The following is a 23,556-nucleotide window of genomic DNA, read 5'->3' as shown; positions in this document are numbered from 1 at the left end:
CGTGTAATTTATTGGCATTTAGTTGTTCATAATAGTCCCTTATTATCCTTTATGTCTGTAAGTTCTGTAGTAATATCCCTCCTTCATTTCTGATATTGGTAATTTGCATCTTATATCTTTTTGTTAAGACTGGCTAGAGGTTTATGGATCTTTTCAAAAGAAAACAGCAAGGGGTTTCATTGATTTTTTTTCCCATTTCTGTTTTCTATTTCATTTATGTCTACTATTACCATTATTATTTCCTTCTTTCTATTTACTTTAGGCTTCATTTGCTCTTCTTTTTCTAGCTTTTTAAGGTGGGAGCTTAAATCATGGAATTTAGACCTTTCTTCTTTCTTAATATAAGCATTTAATACTGTGAATTTTCCTTTAATCCCTGTTTTAACAGCATCTCATGTATGTTGAAATGTTGTGCCTTCATTTTCTTCCTAAACTAGCTTCTATTTTTTTATAATATCTTTTTTTTTTTTTTTTTTTTCCGGTACGCGGGCCTCTCACTGTTGTGGCCTCTCCCGTTGCGGAGCACAGGCTCCGGACGCGCAGGCCCGGCGGCCATGGCTCACGGGCCCAGCCGCTCCGTGGCATGTGGGATCTTCCTGGACCGGGGCACGAACCCATGTCCCCTGCATCGGCAGGTGGACTCTCAACCACTGCGCCACCAGGGAAGCCCCTTATAATATCTTTTGACATATGGTTTATTTGGAAGACTGCTGTTTAATTTCCAAGTAGCTGGAGGGATTTTGAGTTTTTCTGTTGTTATTGGATGAAGGTTTTTAAAAATAAATGTCAATTAGGTCAAATTGGTTGATAATGTTGTTCAAGTCTTTCATATCCTTATTGATTTTCTCTTTATTCATTCTTTCAATATGGAGAGAAAAGTGTTGAAATCTCCCACATTAAATTATTGTGAATTTATTTCTTTTTTAAGTTTTGTCAGTTTTTGTTCCATGTATTTTAAAGCACTGTTTGGTGCATGCACATTCATAATTTTTACCTCTTCTTGGTGAATTGAACCCTTTATCACTGTGAAATGCCCCTCCTTATCCCTGGTAATATTCCTTGTTCTGAAGTCTATTTTTTCTGATATTAATATAGTCACTCCAGTTTTCTTTTGACTACTGTTAGCAAACTGTATCTTTCTGCATCCTTTTACTTTTAACCTATCCGTGTCTTTATATTTAAAGTTGGTTTCTTAAAGGTAACATATAGTTGAGTTGGATCTTGGTTTCTTAAAATCTGTTCTGGTTATCTCTTTTTTTTTTGAAGAAGAAGGAGTTTATTAATTAATTAATTAATTTTTGCTGTGTTGGGTCTTTGTTTCTGTGCGTGCGCTTTCTCTAGTTGTGGCAAGTGGGGGCCACTCTTCATCACGGTGCACGGGCCTCTCTTGTTGCGGAGCACAGGCTCCAGACGCGCAGGCTCAGTAGTTGTGGCTCATGGGCCTAGTTGCTCCGTGGCATGTGGGATCCTCCCAGACCAGGGCTCGAACCCGTGTCCCCTGCATTAGCAGGCAGATTCTCAACCACTGCGCCACCAGGGAAGCCCTGGTTATCTCTTTTTGATTGGAGTGTTTAAAATTTTTACATTTAATGTAAAAATTTATATGGTTGGATTTAAATCTACCATTCTCCTATTTGATCTTTGTTCCTTTTTTCCTTCATTCTTTTGGATTAAATGAGTATTTCTTATGATTCAATTTTACCTTCATTGCTGATTTATTAGCTATACCTATTTTATTTTTAGCAGTTGCTTTAAGGTTTAGCGTTTACATCTTTAATTTATCACAGTAAAAAAAAACACCACTTCACATATAATGTAAGAACTTTACAATAGTATACTTCCCTTTCCCACATTCCATACTTTTGTTGAGATACATTTTAGTTCTACATATATTATGAATCTCATGTTATTATTTTTTTTAAAGACTTATTTTCATTTTATTCATTTTTTGGCTGCATTGGGTCTTTGTTGCTATGCACGGGCTTTCTCTGTTGTGGCAAACGGGGACTACTCTTTGTTGTGGTGCACGGGCTTCTCATTACGGTGGCTTCTCTTGTTGCAGAACTCGGGCTCTAGGCACGCAGGCTTCAGTAATGCAGCACACGGGCTCAGTAGTTGCAACATGTGGGTCCTAGAGAGCACAGGCTTCAGTAGTTGTGGTGTGGGGGCTCAATAGTTGTGGTGCGCAGTCTCAGTAGTTGTGGCACATGGGCTTAGTTGCTCTGCGGCATGTGGGATCTTCCCAGACCAGGGATCGAACTCATGTCCCCTGCATTGGCTGCCACCAGGGAAGTCCCTCGTGTTATTTTTCATTTAAACAGTCAATCATTTTTTAAGGAGATTAAAATAAGAAAAAATGTATTTTATATTTACCATTGTCAGTGTTCTTTAATTCTTTGGGTTTATCTAAGCTTCTGTCTGGTATCACATTCCTTCTGTCTGCAGAACCTATTTTAACATTTCTTGTAGTGCAAGTCTTTTGATAATGCATTCTCTAGGTTTTTGTTTGCCTAAAATAATCTTTTTTTCTTTCATTTTCTTAGTTATTTTTATTGGTAATAGAATTCTGTGTTGACAGTTTCCCTCCTCTCCCCAACTTTAAAATGTATTACTCCATTGTCTCCTAACTTGCATAGTTTATGATAAGTGATCCACTGTAATTCTTATCTTATGTCCTAATATATCTTTTTTACCCACCATTTTTAAGTTTTTCTGTTTATCACTTTTATTCAGAAATTTGATTTTGATGATGACTTTGCATCATTTTATTATTTTCTTTATGTTTTTACTATTTTGGATTCATTGAAATTCCTGAATCTGCAGATTTATAGTTTTCATCAAATTTGGAAAATATTCAGCCATTATTTTTTCAAAAAATTTTGAGCCTTTCGCCACCCTGGCTTCTTTCCTGGAGCTACAAGTATACGTATATAGATTACTTAATATTGTCCCACAATCACTGAGATTCTGTTCTTGCCCCTCCCCACCCACTTTCATTTGGACAGTGTATATTGCCTTTAAGTTCAATGATCTTCTGTAGTTTCTAATCTGCTGTTAATCCCATCTATTATATTTTTATTTCAAATATTGCATTTCTCATCTCTAGAAGTTACATTTGGGTCCTTTTAAAAAATATTTTCCATTTCTATCTACATTATGTTCATGTTTTCCTTTACATATTTGAGCATGTTTATAATACCTGCTTTAATGTCTTTTTCTACTAATTTTTTAAAATTTATTTATTTATTTATTTTTGGCTGCATTGAGTCTTCGTCGCTGCACACGGGCTTTCTCTAGTTGCGGTGAGCGGGGGCTACTCTTCATTGTGGTGCGTGGACTTCTCATTGCGGTGGCTTCTCTTGTTACAAAGCACAGGCTCTAGGCGTGCAGGCTTCGGTAGTGGTGGCTCAAGGGCTCTAGAGCATAGGCTCAGTAGTTGTGGTGCATGGGCTTAGTTGCTCCGCGGCATGTAGGATCTTCCCGGACCAGGGCTCGAACCCGTGTCCCCTGCATTGGCAGGCGGATTCTCAACCACTGTGCCACCAGGGAAGCCCCTTTTCTACTAATTTTATGATCTCTGTCGTTTCTGGGACTGCTAATATTGACTGCTCTTTCTCTTGGATATGTGTCATATTTTCCTGTATTTTTCATGTCCAGTAATTTTGTACTGGACGCTGGACATTGTGAGTTTTACACTGTTGGGTACTGGATTTTGAAGTATTTCTGTAGAGTGTTGCATTTTTTTTTTCTGGCATAATTTCCAGTAACTTACAGACCCATATGCTCCTTTCCAGCTTTTTAAGCTTTGTTATAGTGAATCCAGAGCAGCTTTTATTCTAGGAATAATTTATCTCTACTACTAAGACATGATATTTCTATAGACTCTGCCCAATCCATCCTCATCTGATACAGTGTCTCTCTATTCTGGTTTATGGGAACATGAAGTAGTCCCAGTTCTGTGTAAGGCCCAGAAATTGTTCAGCCTACTGCTTTCTGGTGGTTCTTTCCTCCGTCTTAGTTTCTTCTCATGCATGTGCCCATCATTCCTCAGCCAAAGACTTAAGGAGAACTCTCTTCCTATTTCTGAACTTTTTATGTGCAGGTCCCTCCTTTATGGTGTTCTACCCTGTAAATTCCAGCTGCTTTGGTCTCCCTGAACTCTGATTTCTATCTCCCCAGCTCAGAAACTGAAGTTTCCCTCACCCTGAACTGTGGCCTAGAAACTGCCCCCAGCACTAAGCTGGAGCAATTGTGGGGCTCACCTTGTTTTTCTTCTCTCAGGGATTACAGTACTGGGCTCCCTGTTGTTCAATGTCTAAAAACCATGTTTCCTATATTTCTCTGTTTTTTCAGTTGTTAACAGCAGGAGCATGATTTAATTTTCATAGAAGTTAATCTTTCATGAACAGACTTGAGTTTTATTTTGCTCACCTTTTTTCCTAAGGAACTTACATCATTTATAAATACTAAGGAATGAAGGATTGAATAAATGATGTTATGCTCTACCAATCCTTTGCTCCTTCAGTATTTACTCTTCACTTTATTCTATCACCCTCACAGCAGCAATTCTCAATCATTTATGGTGGACAATCTATACTAAAAACTTAATATTTAATATAATTATTGGCAACACACTCAAAGAAATTAAGAAATCAAAAACAACAGAAACAAGTCAATATCGATCACAGCACAATCACTACTCTAGTATAAGAATGTCTTTTAGGATCTATAAACACAGCCACTATTCACTTATCACATCTCAGTGCAGTGTTGTTGTCTTAGAAATAACCATCTACTTCCCTAGCTGCAATAAAGCTGTTATTTTTTAAATGCATTAGTGTGCTAGAATTATGAGTAATTAGAAGAGGTTTAAGCTTCCTATTACAATGGTTATAGGTACATATTGTCAAATTTTTGGAAAGATACATTTAAAAGATTTAAAAAAACAATCCATATTCCTACCACCCAAAGACAACACTATTACTAATGTTTTCCAGCCTTGTTACTGCATACCTGTGAAGCCAGGATGAGAGAAGGTACAGCCCAGGTGTGAATGGAGCACTGTGCAGATGTGCCTCACTGGTGCACTTGCTTGTATAACTGTTCATGACAGGATGTCAGGGGCCTGGAATCTAAGAAAGAGCAATGAAGATATACTAACTTCCTAATCAACAGCATATGTTTAACCAGTTCCCAGGTGAGGGCCAGTGCAGTGATCAAGAGTACCCAGTCCTCTGTTCAAGGCTAATAGTCCTGGGTTCTGCCACTTAATAGTTCTTATTTGGATGAGTCACTTGACCTTTTAAATCCATTTCCTCTTCCATAAAGGGAGATTGGTAATAGTACCTTCCTCTCAAGTTGCTTGTGAGGATCAAATACGATGATCCACAAGTAGTAGTTAATGCTGCCTAGCCTACAGTAGGCTTTTATTAATATTAGATTTTAATACATGCACGGGGATAATGTATTAACAGCTTAAAATAATAGCTGTCATTTCTTGAGCCCTTACACTCCTAAATGCCTTGTATAGAATACTTCACGCAACCCTTACAATAATCCAGTGAGGTATTATCCCCATTTTACAGATGAGAAAACTGAAATTCAGAGGGAGGGGTTAAGTGACTTACTCAAGTTCACACCAGAAGTAAGAGGTGGGATCAGGCTTTGAACCCAGGAAGTCTGACTTCTGCTTGCTCTGAACCACTATAATAACCTCTAAGGTAGCACACACTAAATGTTAACATGCTAAATGTCGACATTTACTATCCTTGAGTATGTATGGTTGTTTTTTAAAAAATTAGGACATTGCATAGAGTCCTATGCAATGTACCATGTAAATAGAGTCCTATGCAAATATTTAGGCTGTCTTGAATTTTCACAGGATGCTGGGGGTCCCCAGAACTCAGTTTGAAAATTCCTGAGGCAGTTCACTGTTGGGTAGTTCTAACTGCTAGAAAGTTCCTGCGTGAATCAGCTCAGAATAAGTCTCACTCCTCTTCCACATTGGTGAGTTCTGAAATGCAGGTCATAGCTTGTAGTCTCTTGTGAAGCTTTTATGTGCATGTGTATGTGTGCTGGATCACAATATAAAATGCATTTCTTACCATGGGTCACAGTCAAAAAGTTTGAAAGCCATTGTTACATATGACTATTCTTCAGGTATTTGAAGGCAGCTGTCATAACCCACAACCTAAAGACTAATCCTCTTCTCCACAAGGGACCTCTTCAGCTTCTGCGATACCCTTGTAACATGGGGATTCCTCCCTTATACTGGGTACCATCCTCTGGCCCCGTCACCAGATTCATCTGGGCCTCTCCTCAAATTGCCTTTGGGATGACTTCCTTGACCACTCTCTCTTCGGAAGAACCACCTATCTCTCTCTAGTCCCTGACCCTGTCTTATTTTTCTCAAAGCACTTTTCACTACCCAACATCATATTTTATATGTAATATGTAAAATATTTTTTTATGATCTTCATCAATAAGATGTTCATCACTGAATCCCCAATCTGTTTCCTAGCACATAGCAGTTGCTCAATAAATATTTGTGGACTGAATGAATGGATGAATACTAGGAGTAGACACATTTTATCCATAATGTATATAGATGTACTCATAATATTAAATACAACTCTTTCCATTAGGAGCTACATTCTAGAAAGATTTAACTCACAAAACTACAACTGTAGGCATGTTTTCATTCTACCATCTCTATGTTTTAAAAAACCCTTATTATTTATCTTATAGTATTATCACATATTTCATATATTTATGCATGTATTTTACTGTACAAGTATATCAATATATACTACCTCATGTATACTGTTACCTTTATGTGGAATTTTATGGGACTTGCATGAGTAGTTTTGACTATATGAGATTTTTATTGATTCAGTTACAATGCTATGGTGCATCTTGGAAGTATTTTACATTTTTCAAAGCAATCTTGGGTAAATAATCTATTTGATATTTTTCTGAAGCCGAGAAAGTGTGTCGGAGAGCTGGAATAAACTTCCGCTGGCTGCCGGCTAGTGACCTCTAGATTCCAATCACAGCCTTTCGTTTCACAGATGGGTAAACCGAAGCCCCGAGCAGGGAAGGAGATGGAGTGGACCTGGGATTAGAATTTAGCTCTTTGTGGTCCACCTGCTGCCAGACGCCCCCAAACGTTTGTCCACTCGCCGGGGCTGAGGCAGGGGAGTCAGATGCCCACGCCCCTCACCGGAGCTCTATGAGGAAGGGATGCCCTGGTTATTATCACCACTTTTCAGGTGGGGACTCTGAGGGCACACCTCCAGGGAGGGGAACCTCCAACAGTGGCTTCTTCCGGCCCTCAGGGGACCACCTAGCTCGGCAGCGGAATTCCGCACGCACCGGGTAGGCGGCGGTCTCAGTGGGCGTCCCATGCGGTGCGCCGGGTCCTCCTCCCCACGACCCTGGCATCCGTCCCCCAAAAGGGACATCTTCCTACCTTGTCGGCTCCCCTAGGGCTGAATTTGGCCTGTCAACCTCCCTGTCGCTATGGCAACCACAGGCCTAAACGTTCTAACTTCCACCTCTGCCCGCTTCCGGATGAACTCGAGCCAATGGTGTCTTCCGTTTCTTAGGCGTGAAAAGTTGTTGGCCAATGATCAGAGGCATTTCAAAAACCGCTGGGAAGCTGCCAGAATTTTAGGGTTCGGGTTAACTACGTCAGGATGGGTGGGGAACCTTAACAGGGCTTATCTAGGCAACCCCCCAAAATCTTGTGATAGACCCAAAGCCTTAGACTTTTGATCACCCAGAAATCCTACTTCAAGGAATAAACCTAAAAGAACTAACATTCATCGAAGCCCTGTTTATAAGAGCCAAAGAAAAAAGACTGAAACGGGCAACATACGGGGGCAGCCATGTAGTGTTCCAGGAGCCCTTCTTTACACACTTAAGAGCAATCACAGTGATCTTGTCATTCGCTCTCTTAGAACACTCCAAGGGCTCGCCTTTAAACTTAGGATGAAATCCAAACATCTTCATAGAAGCTGTCCCTTGCCCGTCCCGCTCCCCCTTCCCACGCGCCAGAAAAATCTCGCACCAGCCACGCTGTCCTTTGGGCAGTTCCTACAATATGTCAACCTCGTCCTGCTCTCGGGTGTTCCCTCTGAGTTCGCTTGGTGTCAGGGTCTGAACCACAACTGCCTCTTTCTCATCATCGAGGTCTCTGTCCAAATGTCATGTCTTCACCTGTATAATGGGCATGAGCCCAGTGTCTCGCTCAGGGGGTTGTTGAGAGGATCTGAAATGAAATGCACGTGAGTGAAAAAGCAGACGCTCCATGCACGTACTAATTATTTTTTAAATACAACTCATTTTTTAAAATTTTTAAATTGAAATATAGTTGCTGTACAATATTATATGTTACAGGTGTACAGGACAGTGATTCACAATTTTTTAAGGTTTATACTCCATTTATAGTTATAAAATATTGGCTATATTCCCTGTATTGTACAATATATCCTCGAGGCAATCATAATGATTACACTTGTACATTACGGAAGCATTCAAGTGCTGGGCTTACTGGTGGACCTTAAGTATTGCTGAGCTGGGGACGCACCGGGAGGGTTGGTATATTGTGCTGCCAACAGGTGTTCCGGGAGGATAGGCAAGGAGAGACTTTTATGCCCCGCGGCTTTGGGAGGAACCGGGCCTTGAAAAATGTGTAGGATTTGAATACCTGGTGAGAGCGTGGGGGTGGGGCAACAGCAGAAGCAAAGCCTGGGAGGGGGCTCTGAGGATAAGGAGGCAGGACACCTGTCAGGCTGCCCACCTGTAGGGCAAGTGGAGTGAGCAAGTCACCGGAGCTTTCCAGACACAGCCCGAGGAGGGAGCGGAGTTTTGTTCCAACGTCTTTCCTGTGTCCGCTAGAGGGGACCCTCTCCAGGCGAGCGCAAAGCTCCTGCGGGGCGCCGCCTCCTCAAGGCTCTCCCCCTACGCTTCAAGCAAGCTTCTCGGCGGAGCCAATGCCGGAGGTCTGTCCCGCCCACCCCCTCCTCGCAGCCACTCGTCTGCACCAAATGCCTGCCAGCTTTTGACTGGCAGGCTTTCTGGCAAATCAAATCGCGGCCTTGAAAGCAAAACACTGCAGCACTCGGGCAGCTCTGGGTTGGGGAAGGAATCTGGGAGGCTGTGCCTCCGGGTTGCGCGAAGAGTCTAAGTCATTGCTCAGAAACCTCTGATAGGTGGGCCTTAGCGGAAACGCCGCCGGTGAGTAGTGATTAAGACTAAGGGCGGGGGAAGGGGGACTTGAATTCACCCTTCGTTTCAGGAAAAGCGAATGCACTTGTGATCATCTACCGTAAATATCTTCCTTGTCATTTTGGGTCTCATTGCCTCAGAATGCTTTTTCCATTTTCGCATCGAGGAGAGGGGCATGGATTTGCCTTAGTAAAGGTGATGCCAGGCGTTACCAAATCAGGAAGTGAACTAGAGTAACTTCGCCTGAATTGTACCTATACACGCCGGCTTGGGCGATAGCAGACGGTGGAGTTATCAGGTGGATGAGAGAAGGCCTTCTTGATCCATGTTGGCCTCTGGCAGTTGTTTCCTGCGCATTGGGTGGGGACTTTAGCGTGTAACCCTTCAGTGAGCCAAAGCCCAGGAAAGGGAAAGCGCTTGGCCTGTAACTGGCACTCAGCAACCGAAAGCTGAATTTGCAGGTGTTGGGAAAGGGCGTGTTTGAGTTTTTCAGGCAGAGCCAAGACCCGACTCTTAGCAGCCACGAGCTACGTTTCTCTAGGCTGGGAAACCGTATTCTGTGGGTCAGTGAAGTAATTCATTGAGATGAGGGCTGGCGGATGGAGTGGAAGCCATCACCTAGTGAATTATCTTTCCTTTTTTGAGTCAGCGACCCTGTGCTCACTGGTGGCTGTGAGGGGCCTCAAAATTAAGGGGTGGCTGGCAGCACAGAGTTGGCTCCTTGCCTCTAGGGCATATGTTAGTCCTGGAAAAGTGCTTTGAAGTAAGGAAAAGAGAGTCGCTGGGCAAAGAATGTGTGCCTTATAAGGAAGGGCAACTTGCAGAGAGTTCCTCCAAGGCTTTTAGTCCCAACGGCTACCCAGCTGAGGGAGAGTTTTCTGTCTTTGCAGGCCATGATGCCTCAGAGGCCTGGGTTTCCTGAGGCAGAGAGGGAAGCTGCTTTTTCAAAGCGAATTAAATGAGAGTAACCACAGACGCTACAAAGGAGGGCAAAAACAGAAACCCACCTGGAGGAACCAGCTGATGCAAAGGAGGTTAGTTAGGGGCCTGGATTCCCATCAGCCTCTTGGCACATCCCTGAGGTCTCTCTGACGTGCTGTGGGCGGGGCTGGCTATACGGGCTGTATCTCTGGAGTCGTGGTTGGTTAGGCCTGAGTAATCCGTTCTCTTCTTGCCCGTGAAGCAGCCACGGTGCACCAGGTGCTTCACAGGCCTGTCTATAGCCAGTCAGCAGGTATGTATGGAGGTCACCGTGCCAGGCTTTGGGCTAGATCTCGGCAGGGAGCAACGGAGCAGGGGATTCAGCAAACTGCTTCCCAGAATTTGTGCTCCAGTGCCCCTTCACCTCCAGGCCGAAAGCCTCTAAGAGGGTCTCAGAGATCAAGGGAACCCTGGGCCACCCTTCCTTCTTAAGGCATAAAAGTAGAGTGAATAATAATTACGCTTTTCACAAGATTACAAACAAATATTCGTAGGGCTTTACAGTCAGGGAGGTCTGGTTATGGGATGTGAGTTACAAAGTTGTCTGATGAGTGTACTTCAGGTATATATATACTGAATATATAACCTCATCTAGAGGCAGAAGCAATCATTTAACTTTGAGGCCCTTTGACAAAGTGAGACCTGGGCTACATTGTCTAAGTGCTGCTCCTGTGCTAAGCCCTGCATCTGATGTCTCCTAGATACTGGACTCAGTGTTAGTCCTATAACATAAGACTGTGCTGTTCACACCAGGAACCAGAATTCCTGGGCCTAGGGCTAGATAACAGAAGGAACTGGAAGCTACAGGAAAGATAGGAGGCAGCTTTCTGACACCTTGAGGCACAGCAGAGACTTTGTTTGGCACGCAGTAAGCCCTCAAATATTCGTTGCTTGAGAGAAAGAAAGGTGTATTCATAGGCAAATTAAATAATTAGACCGATAATAATAAAATTAATACTAATAATAACTGACATTCATTGACCATTCACTGTGCACATATTTTATATGCATTATTTCACCAAATTCTCAAAACACATGGGCTTCGAATATCCATATTTCACAGCAGAGGAGACTGGCTGAAAAGTTAAATGACTTGGCCCAGGTAAAACAGGTAGCACATGGCGGATCAAAAGTAATTTAAAAGATTTTTATATTAAAATAAACATAGGGCTTCCCTGGTGGGGCAGTGGTTGAGAGTCCACCTCCCGATGCAGGGGACACGGGTTCGTGCCCCGGTCCGGGAGGATCCCACATGCCGCAGAGCAGCTAGGCCCGTGAGCCAGGGCCGCTGAGCCTGCGCGTCCGGAGCCTGTGCTCCGCAACAGGAGAGGCCACAACAGTGAGAGGCCCGCGTACCGCAAAAAAAATAAAATAAATAAACATAGACTTTGCAGTAGAATCCAAATTTGTATTTTTTTTTTTTTTTAAATATAAGAAGACGTCAAAGAAACCCTTAGCACTTGCAGAAGGTATTTTGGCCATGCTTCCTATAACACTAAGGGCGTACTTCCTCTTTCTCTGTTTGGTAGAAAAGCTTGAGATGCCCTGAAAATATCAGTCCAATGAAGTTAATGGGAATTACCGTCATTGCTTGTTTTACTTGAGGCCACATTTTACCCCTGTTCTACAGATGAGGCAACTGAGACTCCAGAGGCAAAATGATCTGGTCACTTAGGTCTTACCCCTCCTGGTCCAATGTTGTATCACCTGTGCTAGGCTGACCCTCAGAAGCAGGACAATTCTTCCATCTTCCATGGAGATAACTTTTCTTCTCATTCTTTCTTTCCTGCATCAGAATGTAGATGGTTCCTTTTTTATGGCAGTGGGATTTTTTTCTCTCTTTGGAGTCCTGGAGAAGTAGATGTAGGTAGTGTTCTACTTCTTATGTAGGGGAGCCTATAGAAAAGTAGCATTTAAATTAGGATATGATGGAAGGAAGGAAGCAAAGGAGGCGAGGGATGGGGTTTTTAAAGGGCCGGGAAAAGGCTTTGAGGCAGGTGAGCCATATCTTTATTTGAGATGATAATGTTTCAGTGTTTCCTTGTACATGCATTTTTAATGTTCTTCCCCACCCTCTAGAGCACCGCGAGAATAAGGAAACGCATCCCTGTCTGTGTGCCTGGGAAGAGACCTAGAAACTGGCACGTCTCTGAGGGAAGATGAGGAAAAGGCTGTAAATTGGCCAAAAGAGCCTTGAAGTACTTCTTCCGCGTGGGAAAGTGATGGCTGGTGGAAGGAGGCGAACCCCGCAAGGAAAGATGGCTTAGCAGCAGCTGCAGCTGCCAAACCAGGCCCGGTGGGATGTGCCCTTAGACCACCATGGACGGAGCCCACAGAGCAGCCCTGCAGCTGCAGCAGCTCCCGCCCGCGAGCAGTGCTGACCCTGTGAGTGAGGCTTCCTTCTCCTACAAGGCAAGAGCTTTTATTTTTTTGGTTTGGGAATTTTATATTTTTCTAACAAGAAAGTAACACGGTGCAGCATTGGCTAACAGATAGGTCCAGGGTCCGCGTGCCTATCGCTGGCAGAAACAGGCAGACCCTCCACGCGTACAAGAGAATGTGTAATCAAAAGAAATGTTCATTAAAATACATAAAAATAGGAAGGTAGAGAAATATTTTAAAAGGAATTCATTCCTTGATTTTTTTAAAAAATCACCTGCTCCATTACTCAGAGACAACCTTTGTTCATATTTCTGTGTATTTCCTTCCTGTCTTTTTCTGGTATTACAGATTGGGGATCAGATTGTACAGAGAGTTTTGTTTCTTGGTTGTTTCCCTTAACCTTATTTGTGGACTATTTCCCCATGTCATTGAGTAGTGATTGAAAGCATGCTTTCTGAATGATTGCGCAGTAATCTGTTGAGCTGCTGTATCAAAATTTGCTGGAAAGACCTCCTATTGTTGGATGTTTAGGTTGTTTCTAATCTGGGATGACTGTAAATGCTGCAGTGAACATCCCAGAGATCATGCCCCTTTGCTATCCCTAAGAATTGGATAGCGCTTCCCTGGTGGCGCAGTGGTTGAGAGTCCGCCTGCTGATGCAGAGGACACGGGTTCGTGTCCCGGTCCGGGAAGATCCCACATGCCGCGGAGCGGCTGGGCCCGTGAGCCCTGGCCGCTGAGCCTGCGCGTCCGGAGCCTGTGCTCCGCAATGGGAGAGGCCACAGCAGTGAGAGGCCCGCGTACTGCAAAAAAAAAAAAAAAATTGGATAGCCCTGGAAGAGGCAGTCTCTCCCCAGCAAGCGAGCTCACAAATGCCAGTGCATCAAGAATACAGAAAATAAGAAAATATAGTTGATATAATTGCCCTTGTGGTGAATGGATGCCAAATGGACACAGAACACTCTCCCTCATGAGGCGTCTAGTAAGTTTCCATTTTAATCACAAATTTTATTCAGTTACTTATTACAGAAGTATCTTCAGAAAAGGTAAATAAGTCATAGTGACTCTACCAAAGAGCTTAAGAAGTGAGGTGGCAGATAGGCATGTGAACAAAGGGTGATGGGCTGACGGAAGTACCGGGGGAATAAACGGAAGAAGGCTAGGCTTCAAATCCCTACCTGTTCCTATCCAAGTGATTAGATGTAGGGCTTAGGTAACCCTCAGAGCTTCTCTTACGGGTAGGATGGTAGTAGCAACACCTCCCTCCATCCCTCATCCCTCCTCGGCTGCATGGATCAATGAGAAAGCACGTAGCCCAGCGCTAGGCATGCAGGAGGGGCTTGACTCACCGCTTGACTCAGAAATGTCTCGTGGTTACAAACAGGAACAGATGAAGGTGCACAGAGCAGAGGAAGGAGTAGTTAATTCTGCCTGGGGGAAGGGGAAGGGGTTCTAAGGGGAAGCTGTCTCTTTCCTCTTTGATTTTAAGGCTATTTTGGTTGCAAGGAATAAAAATCCGTTTCAGAGACGCTGAAGGGAAAGGTAAAATTATTATAAGGCTACAGGGTAGCTCATGGAACCCAGGGGCAAGAAGGGCCGTGGGGCTTGAAAGGTGGTAGAACTCTTAATCACACGTTCAAAAGAGGGAGGATCTGATTGGCCCAGCTTGGGTCAGGTGTCTATATTCGTCCAATCAGTAGTGGCTGGGGGTGGGGTCCTCCAGCAAACATGGTGTCTCCACACTGTGGGCTTGTGGCTGGGTGGGTTTTCCTGGAGGCATCTCCTACCTTTGGGGAAAACATTGAGAGGCCCCAAGTCCACGTTGATGGGGGATGGCTAGAAACAAGCAGTTTGCCCTGAGGTACAGCCCCACCCTCACCCTACCCAGCAGGGAATGGATTCTGGTTGTTGGGGGAAGGTGGTCTGTGAGACCAACAGGCTGAGCTGCCCGAGGGTCGGCATCCCTGCGGGTCTCTGACACTGGAGGCTCTGCTTCAGCCTGCAAGAGTCGGGCCTCACTTCTATTTAGCAAACAGGTCTCTCAACTGAGCACCTGCCATATACGTGCCTATGCTGGGTGGGGCGGGAGCTATGTAGGTAATTGAGATATCTCCTCCCTGAAGGAGTGTTAAGAGCATGACCTTTGGAATCAGGGAGACCTGGCTTCCAGTTCCAGCTCTATCACTTTGTAGCATTATAACTTGGGGAAAGTCATGTAATTCCTCTGCACATCAGCATTAAGTTCATCCTATAGGGTAGTTATGAGGATGACCTGAATTTACAGAAAAGGAAACTGAAGCTGCCTGTACCATCTCCAGTTTTCTGCCTGTGGTAATCCTACCCACCCTTCCAGCTCCAGCTCAAATATCACCTTTTTCATGAAGCCTTTGTCAGTCTTCCTGGCAGGAAAATATAGGCCCTTTATCCACACTTTTATAGCCAATTCACAATTACTATGGTAATCATCATCATAATAATAGCAACTAACATTTGTTGTGTTTACTATAACAGGGACTGTGTTAATCCTCACAAAAGTCCCATAAGGTAAGTACTATTATATCCCCATTTTACAAATGAGGAAACTGGCACAGAGACGTTAATTAACTCTCCCAAGACCACACAGTCAATAGGTCATAAAACTGGAATTTGAAACAAGCCTGTGCTCTGCCAAAGCCCGTGGTTTTATCCACCACTTCCTCTTGCCTACATTGTGCTGGGCACTCTGCAACGCCCCTTCTCTCCCTGATACTGGTTATTAAGTGTCGAAATAGCAGTCTTAGATAAGGTAACGCCTTACCTGCTGGAGAAGGTAAACGTCAGGGAGCTGGCCTGAAGCCAGGTCACGGGTGTAGCAGAGCCTATTAGCCAGCCTGCTGCCTCCCTTGTATTTGAATATGAGTAACCCTCAGAGCAAGCCAGAATGCAGTTTATACTTAACTGTTAGCATTTTAAGCCCAAGGGACTGAGAGTGCAGTTTAAATAGCAAGTGATGACAGTCTTGTCGCTGCGGTATGTAAATGCTGTTGCTGGCAGATGTAAAGCAGGCGCTGGAACAGGAGATCTGAGCTGAGGTTTCACTTGGATACCAGTATCCAAGGTTTCCTGCCTCTGCGACCTGTGGCTGCTTTTCTGCGAACAGTTTCTTTTCTTTCAGAGTTGTAACTGGTGAAAGATCAGTTCTCGGATCAGAGAATATCAGAGCCAGAAGGGTCCTTAGAGCTGTTGCTAATGCTAATGATGATGATACAAATAAAAATTGTAAAAATAATAATGGTAGCAGCTAGAATTGTTTTAATATTTATTACATGAGGGTTTACGGTCAGCTTCATTTTTCAGAGGGGAAGCTGAGGCTTCAGAGTGATTGCCCTGAAGTCACACAGCAGTGAGTGGCAGAGGCAGGACCCCAGCCCAGGTCTGCTGGTCTTCAAAATCTGTATCGGTTACCTGAAGCAGAGAGGGAAGTGACTTTGGGTCTGCTGCCCCCTTCCCTTGAGGGCTGGGTCTGTTGGAGCCATGGCTTGAACCTGCCCCTCAGTGGGAGCACCGGTGTTTCAGTCTGCACCTTTTCGTAAGGCACAGAGTCATTGATCCCAAGATCGAATCCCTGTCCTGGGTTAGCCGTCCACATGTACTTACGAGCACTTAACACTTTGAATAACTTTGGTGAAAACCCCCGGGTGGTTCCTCAGCCAAAAGCAGAGCATGCTGGGTCGAGAAGTCTCCCAGCAGAGTGTCCAGAGCTGGAGTTTCCCGTTGCTGTCCTCCTCCCTCCCTGCCAGTAGACCTGGACACCACCATTTCACAGTTTCCAGTGCTGAGGTTTGGAGGAGGGACTTAACGTCGGGAGCCCTGCTGGTTGTCGCCTCAACTCTGAATTGCCCTCCACCAGGCACTTGAGGGCGGCGGGTAGGTGTGTGTTCAAATTGTGTAACCCCTGGGCTGCTGGCAGCTTCCTTGCTTGACTTTAAATGCTCATAAAATTGAACCAGCCACCACATCACAAGGGTTTGGGGCATAATTAGCATTGACGAAGCCCTTTGAAACCCTTGGATGAAAGAGCGTGAAGTTGTATTGCGCTGTTACTAACTGTGTCTGTAGCCAGTCGTTATGAGTGGAGATTAATATGCTTGAGGTAATGGCTTTTAAAAGAAACCTCAGCTTCCTGTGTCATTAGTGGGAATGTAGCCCTTACAAGGTAGGGATCTTTTTTTCTTTATCTTGCCACCTTTGAAGGACACCCCAGAGAATACAGTGGGACACAGATTCTCATCAGGAAACTGGAAGTCAGACCTCTAGCTTTAAGTTCTCCCATCCTCACCTTGGACAGGTTATTTAACTACTCTGAGTCTTCCTTCGTTCATCTCTAAACTCCTTCCAACTTGTGTGCTAAAAATAGGACTCATAGTAGTACCCACTTCATAGGGTTATTTGTGGCTCAAAGGTGATGCGTAGAAAGGGCTTAGTGCCATGCCTGACATATATATATATATATAAAATACATGTGATATTATATATAAATGCTCCATAAATATTATTATGGTAACCTTTAACCTTTTTTTTTTTTTTTGTGGTACGTGGGTCTCTCACTATTGTGGCCTCTCCCGTTGTGGAGCACAGGCTCCGGACGCGCAGGCTCAGCGGCCATGGCTCACGGGCCCAGCCGCTCCGCGGCATGTGGGATCTTCCCGGACCGGGGCACGAACCCGTGTCCCCTGCATCGGCAGGCGGACTCTCAACCACTGCGCCACCAGGGAAGCCCTGTCAGGCGGATTCTTAACCACTGCGCCACCAGGGAAACCCCCCAGCCCCATTTTAAAACCCTGACTTAAATGACTCCATTTTATGTCACATTTCACAGCACATTCTCCAGCAGCCTTGTGGATTCAGTCTCATCAGAGGACAGCTTGGTATCTCTGGGTAATAATAATGTAGTGGCCATCAGTTGTAGGTCGAACCAAAAGAAACTACCACTTTTGTAGGTCAAAACTGGTTGGATATTGGCAATTTTTATGGTTCACCCTAACTCTTATTTACTGAGTTAAGTGTTTCTTCCAAATGATCTCGAGAAGTTCATGCACCAGCTCTGACAGAGGGGCACCGTCATCCCAACTAGCAGAAGAGAGCGGAACGGAAGCTTAGTGAAGCAGATCTCAGCAGCCTGCGACCCTGAACCTGTAGCTGTCCTCTGAGCAGCCCCTGCTCAGGTCTCCGTTTCTGCACAGTTCCTGGGGCCTGTTTCCAGCTCTCCCCTGTCTCCCACTAAGGTGTTAAAGCAGCTTTGAAGTGTTTTTGGAGCAGCAACCAGAGTCTTTTTGTCTCCTACCTGCCGAAGGCAGTTCCTGCAAAATCACTGCCACTTAACACTTTGTAACAATTTACTCATTAGCGTAGGTAAACTGAGTTAGTAGGCAGAGTGCCTGCCTGGCCCCAAGTTCTTTGCCTCCCATGAGGTTGAGGTCCTTGCTTTCAATCCTTAGGAACCACATGTAGTGAAGGGCTTCCTTTGAGGTCCTCAAACTTGCCCCTCTAAGGAAACACTGTGTATTTCCTCACACTTTCTTTTCATTGACATCTAAAACTTATGATTACAAGTTTAAATATTCACAAAGTATGTAATTCCTGACACATTTAAATTATTTTTTTTAAACTCTTACACGTACTTAACTAAAGCCCTCAGAATATAAAGACCATTGATCCCTACCATCAGACTTCTGAAAAGACTCTTCTTTAACAGTTGGAAAGTTTACATCATTCCTTTTCCTTCTTGAATTTCTATTTCCCTTCCATTTCCCCACAGAATTTTATCCCAAAATTGTGTCAGCTTAAAGAAAAACACACAACCTAAGAGTTGTGACTTAAGTTTTTTTCAGAGACCTTACTAAGGACTATAGCCTGGGAGACAGACGCTCAGTAGCTCTGAGGAAGCTGTTCTGAAGAGGTTGAGGGGGAAACCAGTTTATACGTATGTGATTTTTGGCTAGGAAATACATGCGGTAAAGTATACATCTTGGTAAAAGATTACTGCCGGTCACAGAGAACAGATATCTCAAGTTAATGATTTAGTGCTTTTTTTAATGTGTGGGAAGATGCAAGAATCTGGGTTCATTAAAATTCTTCCTGAGATGTGCATCTAACTATCTAAGGGGCCTGCTTGTCCAAGCACAGAGCATCCCGTCATTGTCTTAATTTCCGTTCAGAGTGTATTGTTGGTTATCGACTGCAACAAATTACAGCTTAATCCTTGCAGAATTGGGTGGTGAGCAAAAACGCTCTTGTTCTTCTTTGTTTATATGTATCTGTCTTTCAATACTTAAAATTTTTACGGACATCTATCATACTTCTCTACAAGAAAGAATGTAGAGTATGTAACCAAATTTCTTTTTTAAAATTTCCTTTGATATAAGGTTCATAGATATTGATTCGATACAGAATTTTTTATACAATTGAATAAAAGCAATTGATTAATGCAGTATAAATTTTTATCATCATTATTGAACAAAAATAACTTTGTATTAGAAAAATGTATCTGAAAAGATTTGGACTTGATTTTCAATATTCAAGGTAAATATTATTAATTGGTAGAATGAGATAGGGTTTAGCATCAATCCTGTAGCAAGCTTTGGTTTTTATGGCTAGAAGTGCTGAGTCTCTTCATGTACCCCGAATGGAAGAAGTATTGTTACAGCAGTATCACTGAATTCTTTCAACTCCTTCCAAGTTATGTGCTAAAAATCATGTAGTGATAAACTAGTTTTATTGACCTATCAGCTAACAGTATGATTAGGACCTCATTCATTTTTGTTCAAAGCAACGTACCAGACATACTTAATTTAGAACAGGTTTTGTTTTTGCTTTTACAGTTTCCGTGAAGTTTACCAAAAAAGCATGATCAATTATGCCGGTCACTTTTTTCACTTAGAGGCACATTGGGTTAATCTCATATATCCAGAAAGGATTGGGGAAATTGAAATATGATTAATTTTACTACACCTTTGCCCTTACTGTACTGTAATACATATATTTTAACTCTAGAATATAATGCAAATATTTACTATAAATATTTGTACATGTATTTATCCCTAGCTTGAATATATTTTTGTCAAAACTTACAACTGTAGGTATAACCTAATTAACAAAGCTAGTTTTTATTGTACAAACATCAGTTAAATCAGACTTTCTGATTTCAGAATATGTTAACAAGGGCCAAGTTATCCCATTCTGATATCTGTCATGGCTTACAGGAATACGTATGAGAGGGGGAGAGAAAACAGTTCCTAGAATGGGCATTTATCACTAAAGAAATCTCCCAGGAAACAAAATTTCAAAATTCCCCTGGGTTTCTTAGTGGTTTTACAATTTGGGGCAATGTACCAGAGTAAGATTCCACATGAGTGAAGGACAAGCCTTTCTTTGATAAAGTGGGAGGAAGCTACAGAGAAAAGTAAGGAAGGGGAACAATGGGAAGCTAGCAAAGGGCACAGGTGGAAATGAGGATATGGTGATTGAATCCCTTAAAACTGTCAGTATCAGCAAAACCTTTGTAGAAGAGAGTCTCTGAGCCCCCCAATCTGAAGGATATGGCCTTCTAGATCCTGCTACCCTGATTTCTCTTTTAGAAACAGTCCTAATGACATCACTCAGAGCCTCCCTATCATCTCCAAGCCCAAATCCAAACCCTTTGAAGTAGAGAAGCCCCCTCCCAATCTGACCAGCCCACCCCTAAGCCTTATCCCTCTGCACTCACGTTTCTTCTGTCTTCTGTGGACCCTCGCCCAGCTATATAGAAGCCCTCATTGGTCCTCAAGCTCTCACACACACATCCCCTTTTACCTCTCAGTGCCTTTGAGCCCACTTCCCCCTGGGTCTTACCCCTCCACATCACCTTCTTTCCGTTCCGCAAAGGCACCGTGCTCATTCCCACCATGGGGGCTTCCCACCCCACCCCCATCACTCTACGTCTTCAGACCTCTCTCTGAAACCATTCTTCAAAGATGCCTCCCTGACTTCCCTTAATCCTGGGTCTCTCACACACTAGATCAGGCATCTGTGCTTCTCCTAGGTAGCTCTAACTGAAGTGTGCTTAAAAATAATCAGGTGTTTAATATATACTGCATGAGGACCGGGACAGCGCATGGCACGTTGGCAGTCAGTGCATGGCACACACTAGGCACTGAATAAGTGAATAAGTGTCTGGAATGCTATTCTTCCCTCCTCTGTAAAGTGTCTGTATTCTGCACTAGCCTAGGAACCTTTGAGTCAAGAACCAATTCCCCAGCCCTTGATAATAGCTACTAATTATTGAATACTTATCCTGTGTCAGGCATTGTTCTAGAGCTTTAAATATTCCATAGCTTGACATAATAGTTAAGAGCATAGGCTCTAATGTCAGACTCCCTGGGTTCCAGTCCTGCTTCATCCACTTACCAGCTACCTCATATCCTCTGTGCCTCAGCTTCCTCACTGTAAAATTAGATAATAATACTACCTACCTTATAGAGTTGTTATGAGGATTAAATGAGTTAATATATATGAAGTAATTGGAATAGTACTTGGCATGTAGTAAGTGCTCAATAAGTACTGTTGTTTGTCATTATTGCTGTCATGTTTATTTCTAATATTTACAACAAACCCAGTCTGTCAGTTTCCAAAGGCTGAGCTCTCTCTAGTAGAAGAGCTGGCCAGCCATGTAAAAGAACTCAGGCTGGGACTTCCCTGGTGCCGCAGTGGTTAAGAATCCGCCTACCAACGCAGGGGACGCGGGTTCGACCCCTGGTCCAGGAAGATCCCACATGCAGCAGAGCAACTAAGCCCATGCATCACAACTATTGAGCCTGTGCTCTGGAGCCCGCAAGCCACACTACTGAGCCCACGCACCTCAACTACTGAGCCCATATGCTGCCACTACTGAAGCACATGCCCTCTAGGACCCGTGTGCCGCAACTACTGAGCCCGCGTGCTGCAACTACTGAAGCCTGCACGCCTAGAGCCCATGCTCCGCAACAAGAGAAGCCACTGCAATGAGAACCCCATGCACTGCAATGAAGAGTAGCCCCAGCTTCTCTTGTGGCCTCTCTTGTGGCGGGATGAAATGAGAAATTAATAACAGAAGGAAATTCACAGCAGCAAAGAGGGAAATTCACAAATATGTGAAAATTAACCCATGGTCAATGAAGAAATCACAAGGGAAATTAGAGACAAACTGATCCTAAAATTCTGTGGAAATGCCAGGGACTCCAACTAGCCAAAACAATCTTGGGAAAAGAAGAACAAAGTTGGAGGACTCATGATTTCAAAAATTATTACAAAACTACAGTAATCAAAACAATGTGGTACTGGCATAAGGACAGACGTACAAATCAGTGGACTACAATACAGGGACCAGAAATAAACCCACACATCTGTGGTCAATTGATTATTGACAAGGGTGCTAAGACCACTCAATAGGGAAAGAATATACAGTCTTTTCAACAAATGATGCTGGGACAACTGGATATCTACATGTAAAAGGATGAAGTTGGACTCCTTCCTCATACCATGTAAAAAAAATTAATTCAAAATTAAAAAATTAATTCAAAGACCTAAATCTAAGAGCTAAAACTATAAAACTCTTGGAAAGAAACATAGGTACAAATTTTTGTGACCTTGGATTAGACAACAATTTTTTAAAATGATGACACCAAAAACCATACAAGAAACAAAAGAAAAAAATAGATAAATTAAACTTAATCAAAATTTAAAACTTTTGTTCATCAAAGCACACTGTCAAGAAAGTAAACTATAACCCTCAAAATAGGAGAAAATATTTGCAAATCGTATATCTGACAAGGGTTTAGTATCCAGACATATAAAGAAATCTTACAACTCAATAATAAAAAGACAACTCAATTTAAAAATAAGCAAAGTGGGCTTCCCTGGTGGCGCAGTGGTTGAGAGTCCGCCTGCTGATGCAGGGGACATGGGTTCGTGCCCTGGTCCGGAAAGATCCCACATGCCGCGGAGCGGCTGGGCCCGTGAGCCATGGCCGCTGAGCCTGCGCATCCAGAACCTGTGTTCCGCAACGGGAGAGGCCACAGCGGTGAGAGGCCTGCGTACCGCAAAAAAAACACAAAAATAAGCAAAGCGTTGCACAACATTGAAAATGTACTAAATGCCACTGAATTGTATACTTTAAGATGATTAATAGTCAACTCTATTATATGTGAATTTTTTTAAATAGGCCAAGGATTTGAATAAACAGTTCTCCAAAGAAGATAAACAAATGGCCAATATATACCTAAAAAGATGCTCAACATCATTAGTCATTAGGGAAATGCAAATCAAAACCACAATTAGATACCACTTCACACTCTTTAGAATGGCTATCGTAATTTTTTTTTTTTTAAGGAAAATAACAAGTGTTGGCAATAATGTGGAGAAATGAGAACCCTTGATTGGTGGGAATGTAATTTGCTGTAGCCGCCATAGAAAACAGTTCGGCAGTTCCTCAAAAAGTTAAACACAGAGTTACTATATGACTGAGAAATCCCACTCCTAGTGGAATATACCCAGGAGAACTGAAAACATATGTTCATGCAAAAAGATGTACACAAATGTTCATAGCAACATTCATGATAGACAAAAAGTGGAAATAATTTACATGTAACTGATGAACAGATAAACAAAAAATGGTATATCCATATAATGGAATATTATTTGGCCGTAATAAAGAATGAAGTACTGGTTCATGTGAACCAGTTCTTAAGGCTCCTATGAACCAGTTCTTAAGGTTCATATGAACCTTAAGAACATTATGCTAAGTGAAAGAAGCCAGTCACAAAAGACCATATATTGTAGAGTTCCATTTATATGAAATGTCCAGAATAGGCAAGTACATAGAGACGGCGAGTAGACTAGTGGTTGCCAGGAAGTGAGGGGAGGGGAAGCAGGGAATGAATGCTAGTGGGTTTGGGGCTCCTTTGAGGA

The 23,556-nt window shown here is 43.2% G+C and overlaps 3 protein-coding genes across 6 annotated transcripts in view; 2 read left to right on the top strand and 1 right to left on the bottom strand.

The window, feature by feature from the left end:
* The window catches only part of STPG1 (sperm tail PG-rich repeat containing 1), a gene marked incomplete at its 3' end in the record, with an annotated part of 51,099 nt that extends 43,584 nt beyond the window's left edge, over nt 1-7,515 (bottom strand). The window contains exons 1-2 of the mRNA XM_082653158.1: nt 7,375-7,515; nt 5,014-5,132 (exon numbers count right to left, since the gene is read on the bottom strand). The remainder of the gene's footprint in view (nt 1-5,013; nt 5,133-7,374) is intronic.
* The window catches only part of LOC309832950 (large ribosomal subunit protein uL5-like), a 480,093-nt gene that overhangs the window by 333,875 nt on the left and 122,662 nt on the right, over nt 1-23,556 (top strand). The gene's annotated exons all lie outside the window — the stretch shown is intronic.
* The window catches only part of NIPAL3 (NIPA like domain containing 3), a 50,462-nt gene continuing 36,049 nt past the window's right edge, over nt 9,144-23,556 (top strand). The window contains exons 1-3 of one of the 4 annotated variants that reach the window (XM_082653998.1): nt 9,144-9,240; nt 10,122-10,265; nt 12,292-12,597. In XM_082653998.1, coding sequence (XP_082510124.1) covers nt 12,532-12,597 — 66 coding nt within the window. In that variant the 5' untranslated portion in view covers nt 9,144-9,240; nt 10,122-10,265; nt 12,292-12,531. Of the gene's footprint in view, nt 9,241-9,268; nt 9,332-10,121; nt 10,266-12,291; nt 12,625-16,252; nt 16,501-23,556 lie in introns of those variants that run through there. The other 3 variants (XM_082653996.1, XM_082653997.1, XM_082653999.1) reach the window with 3 other exon arrangements.

This window comes from Grampus griseus, assembly GCF_964374135.1.
Source record: "Grampus griseus genome assembly, chromosome: 1".
Classification (NCBI taxonomy): Eukaryota; Metazoa; Chordata; class Mammalia; order Artiodactyla; family Delphinidae; genus Grampus; species Grampus griseus.
Note: the sequence above shows the minus strand (reverse complement) of the source record. Positions and strands in the feature narration are given on the sequence as shown.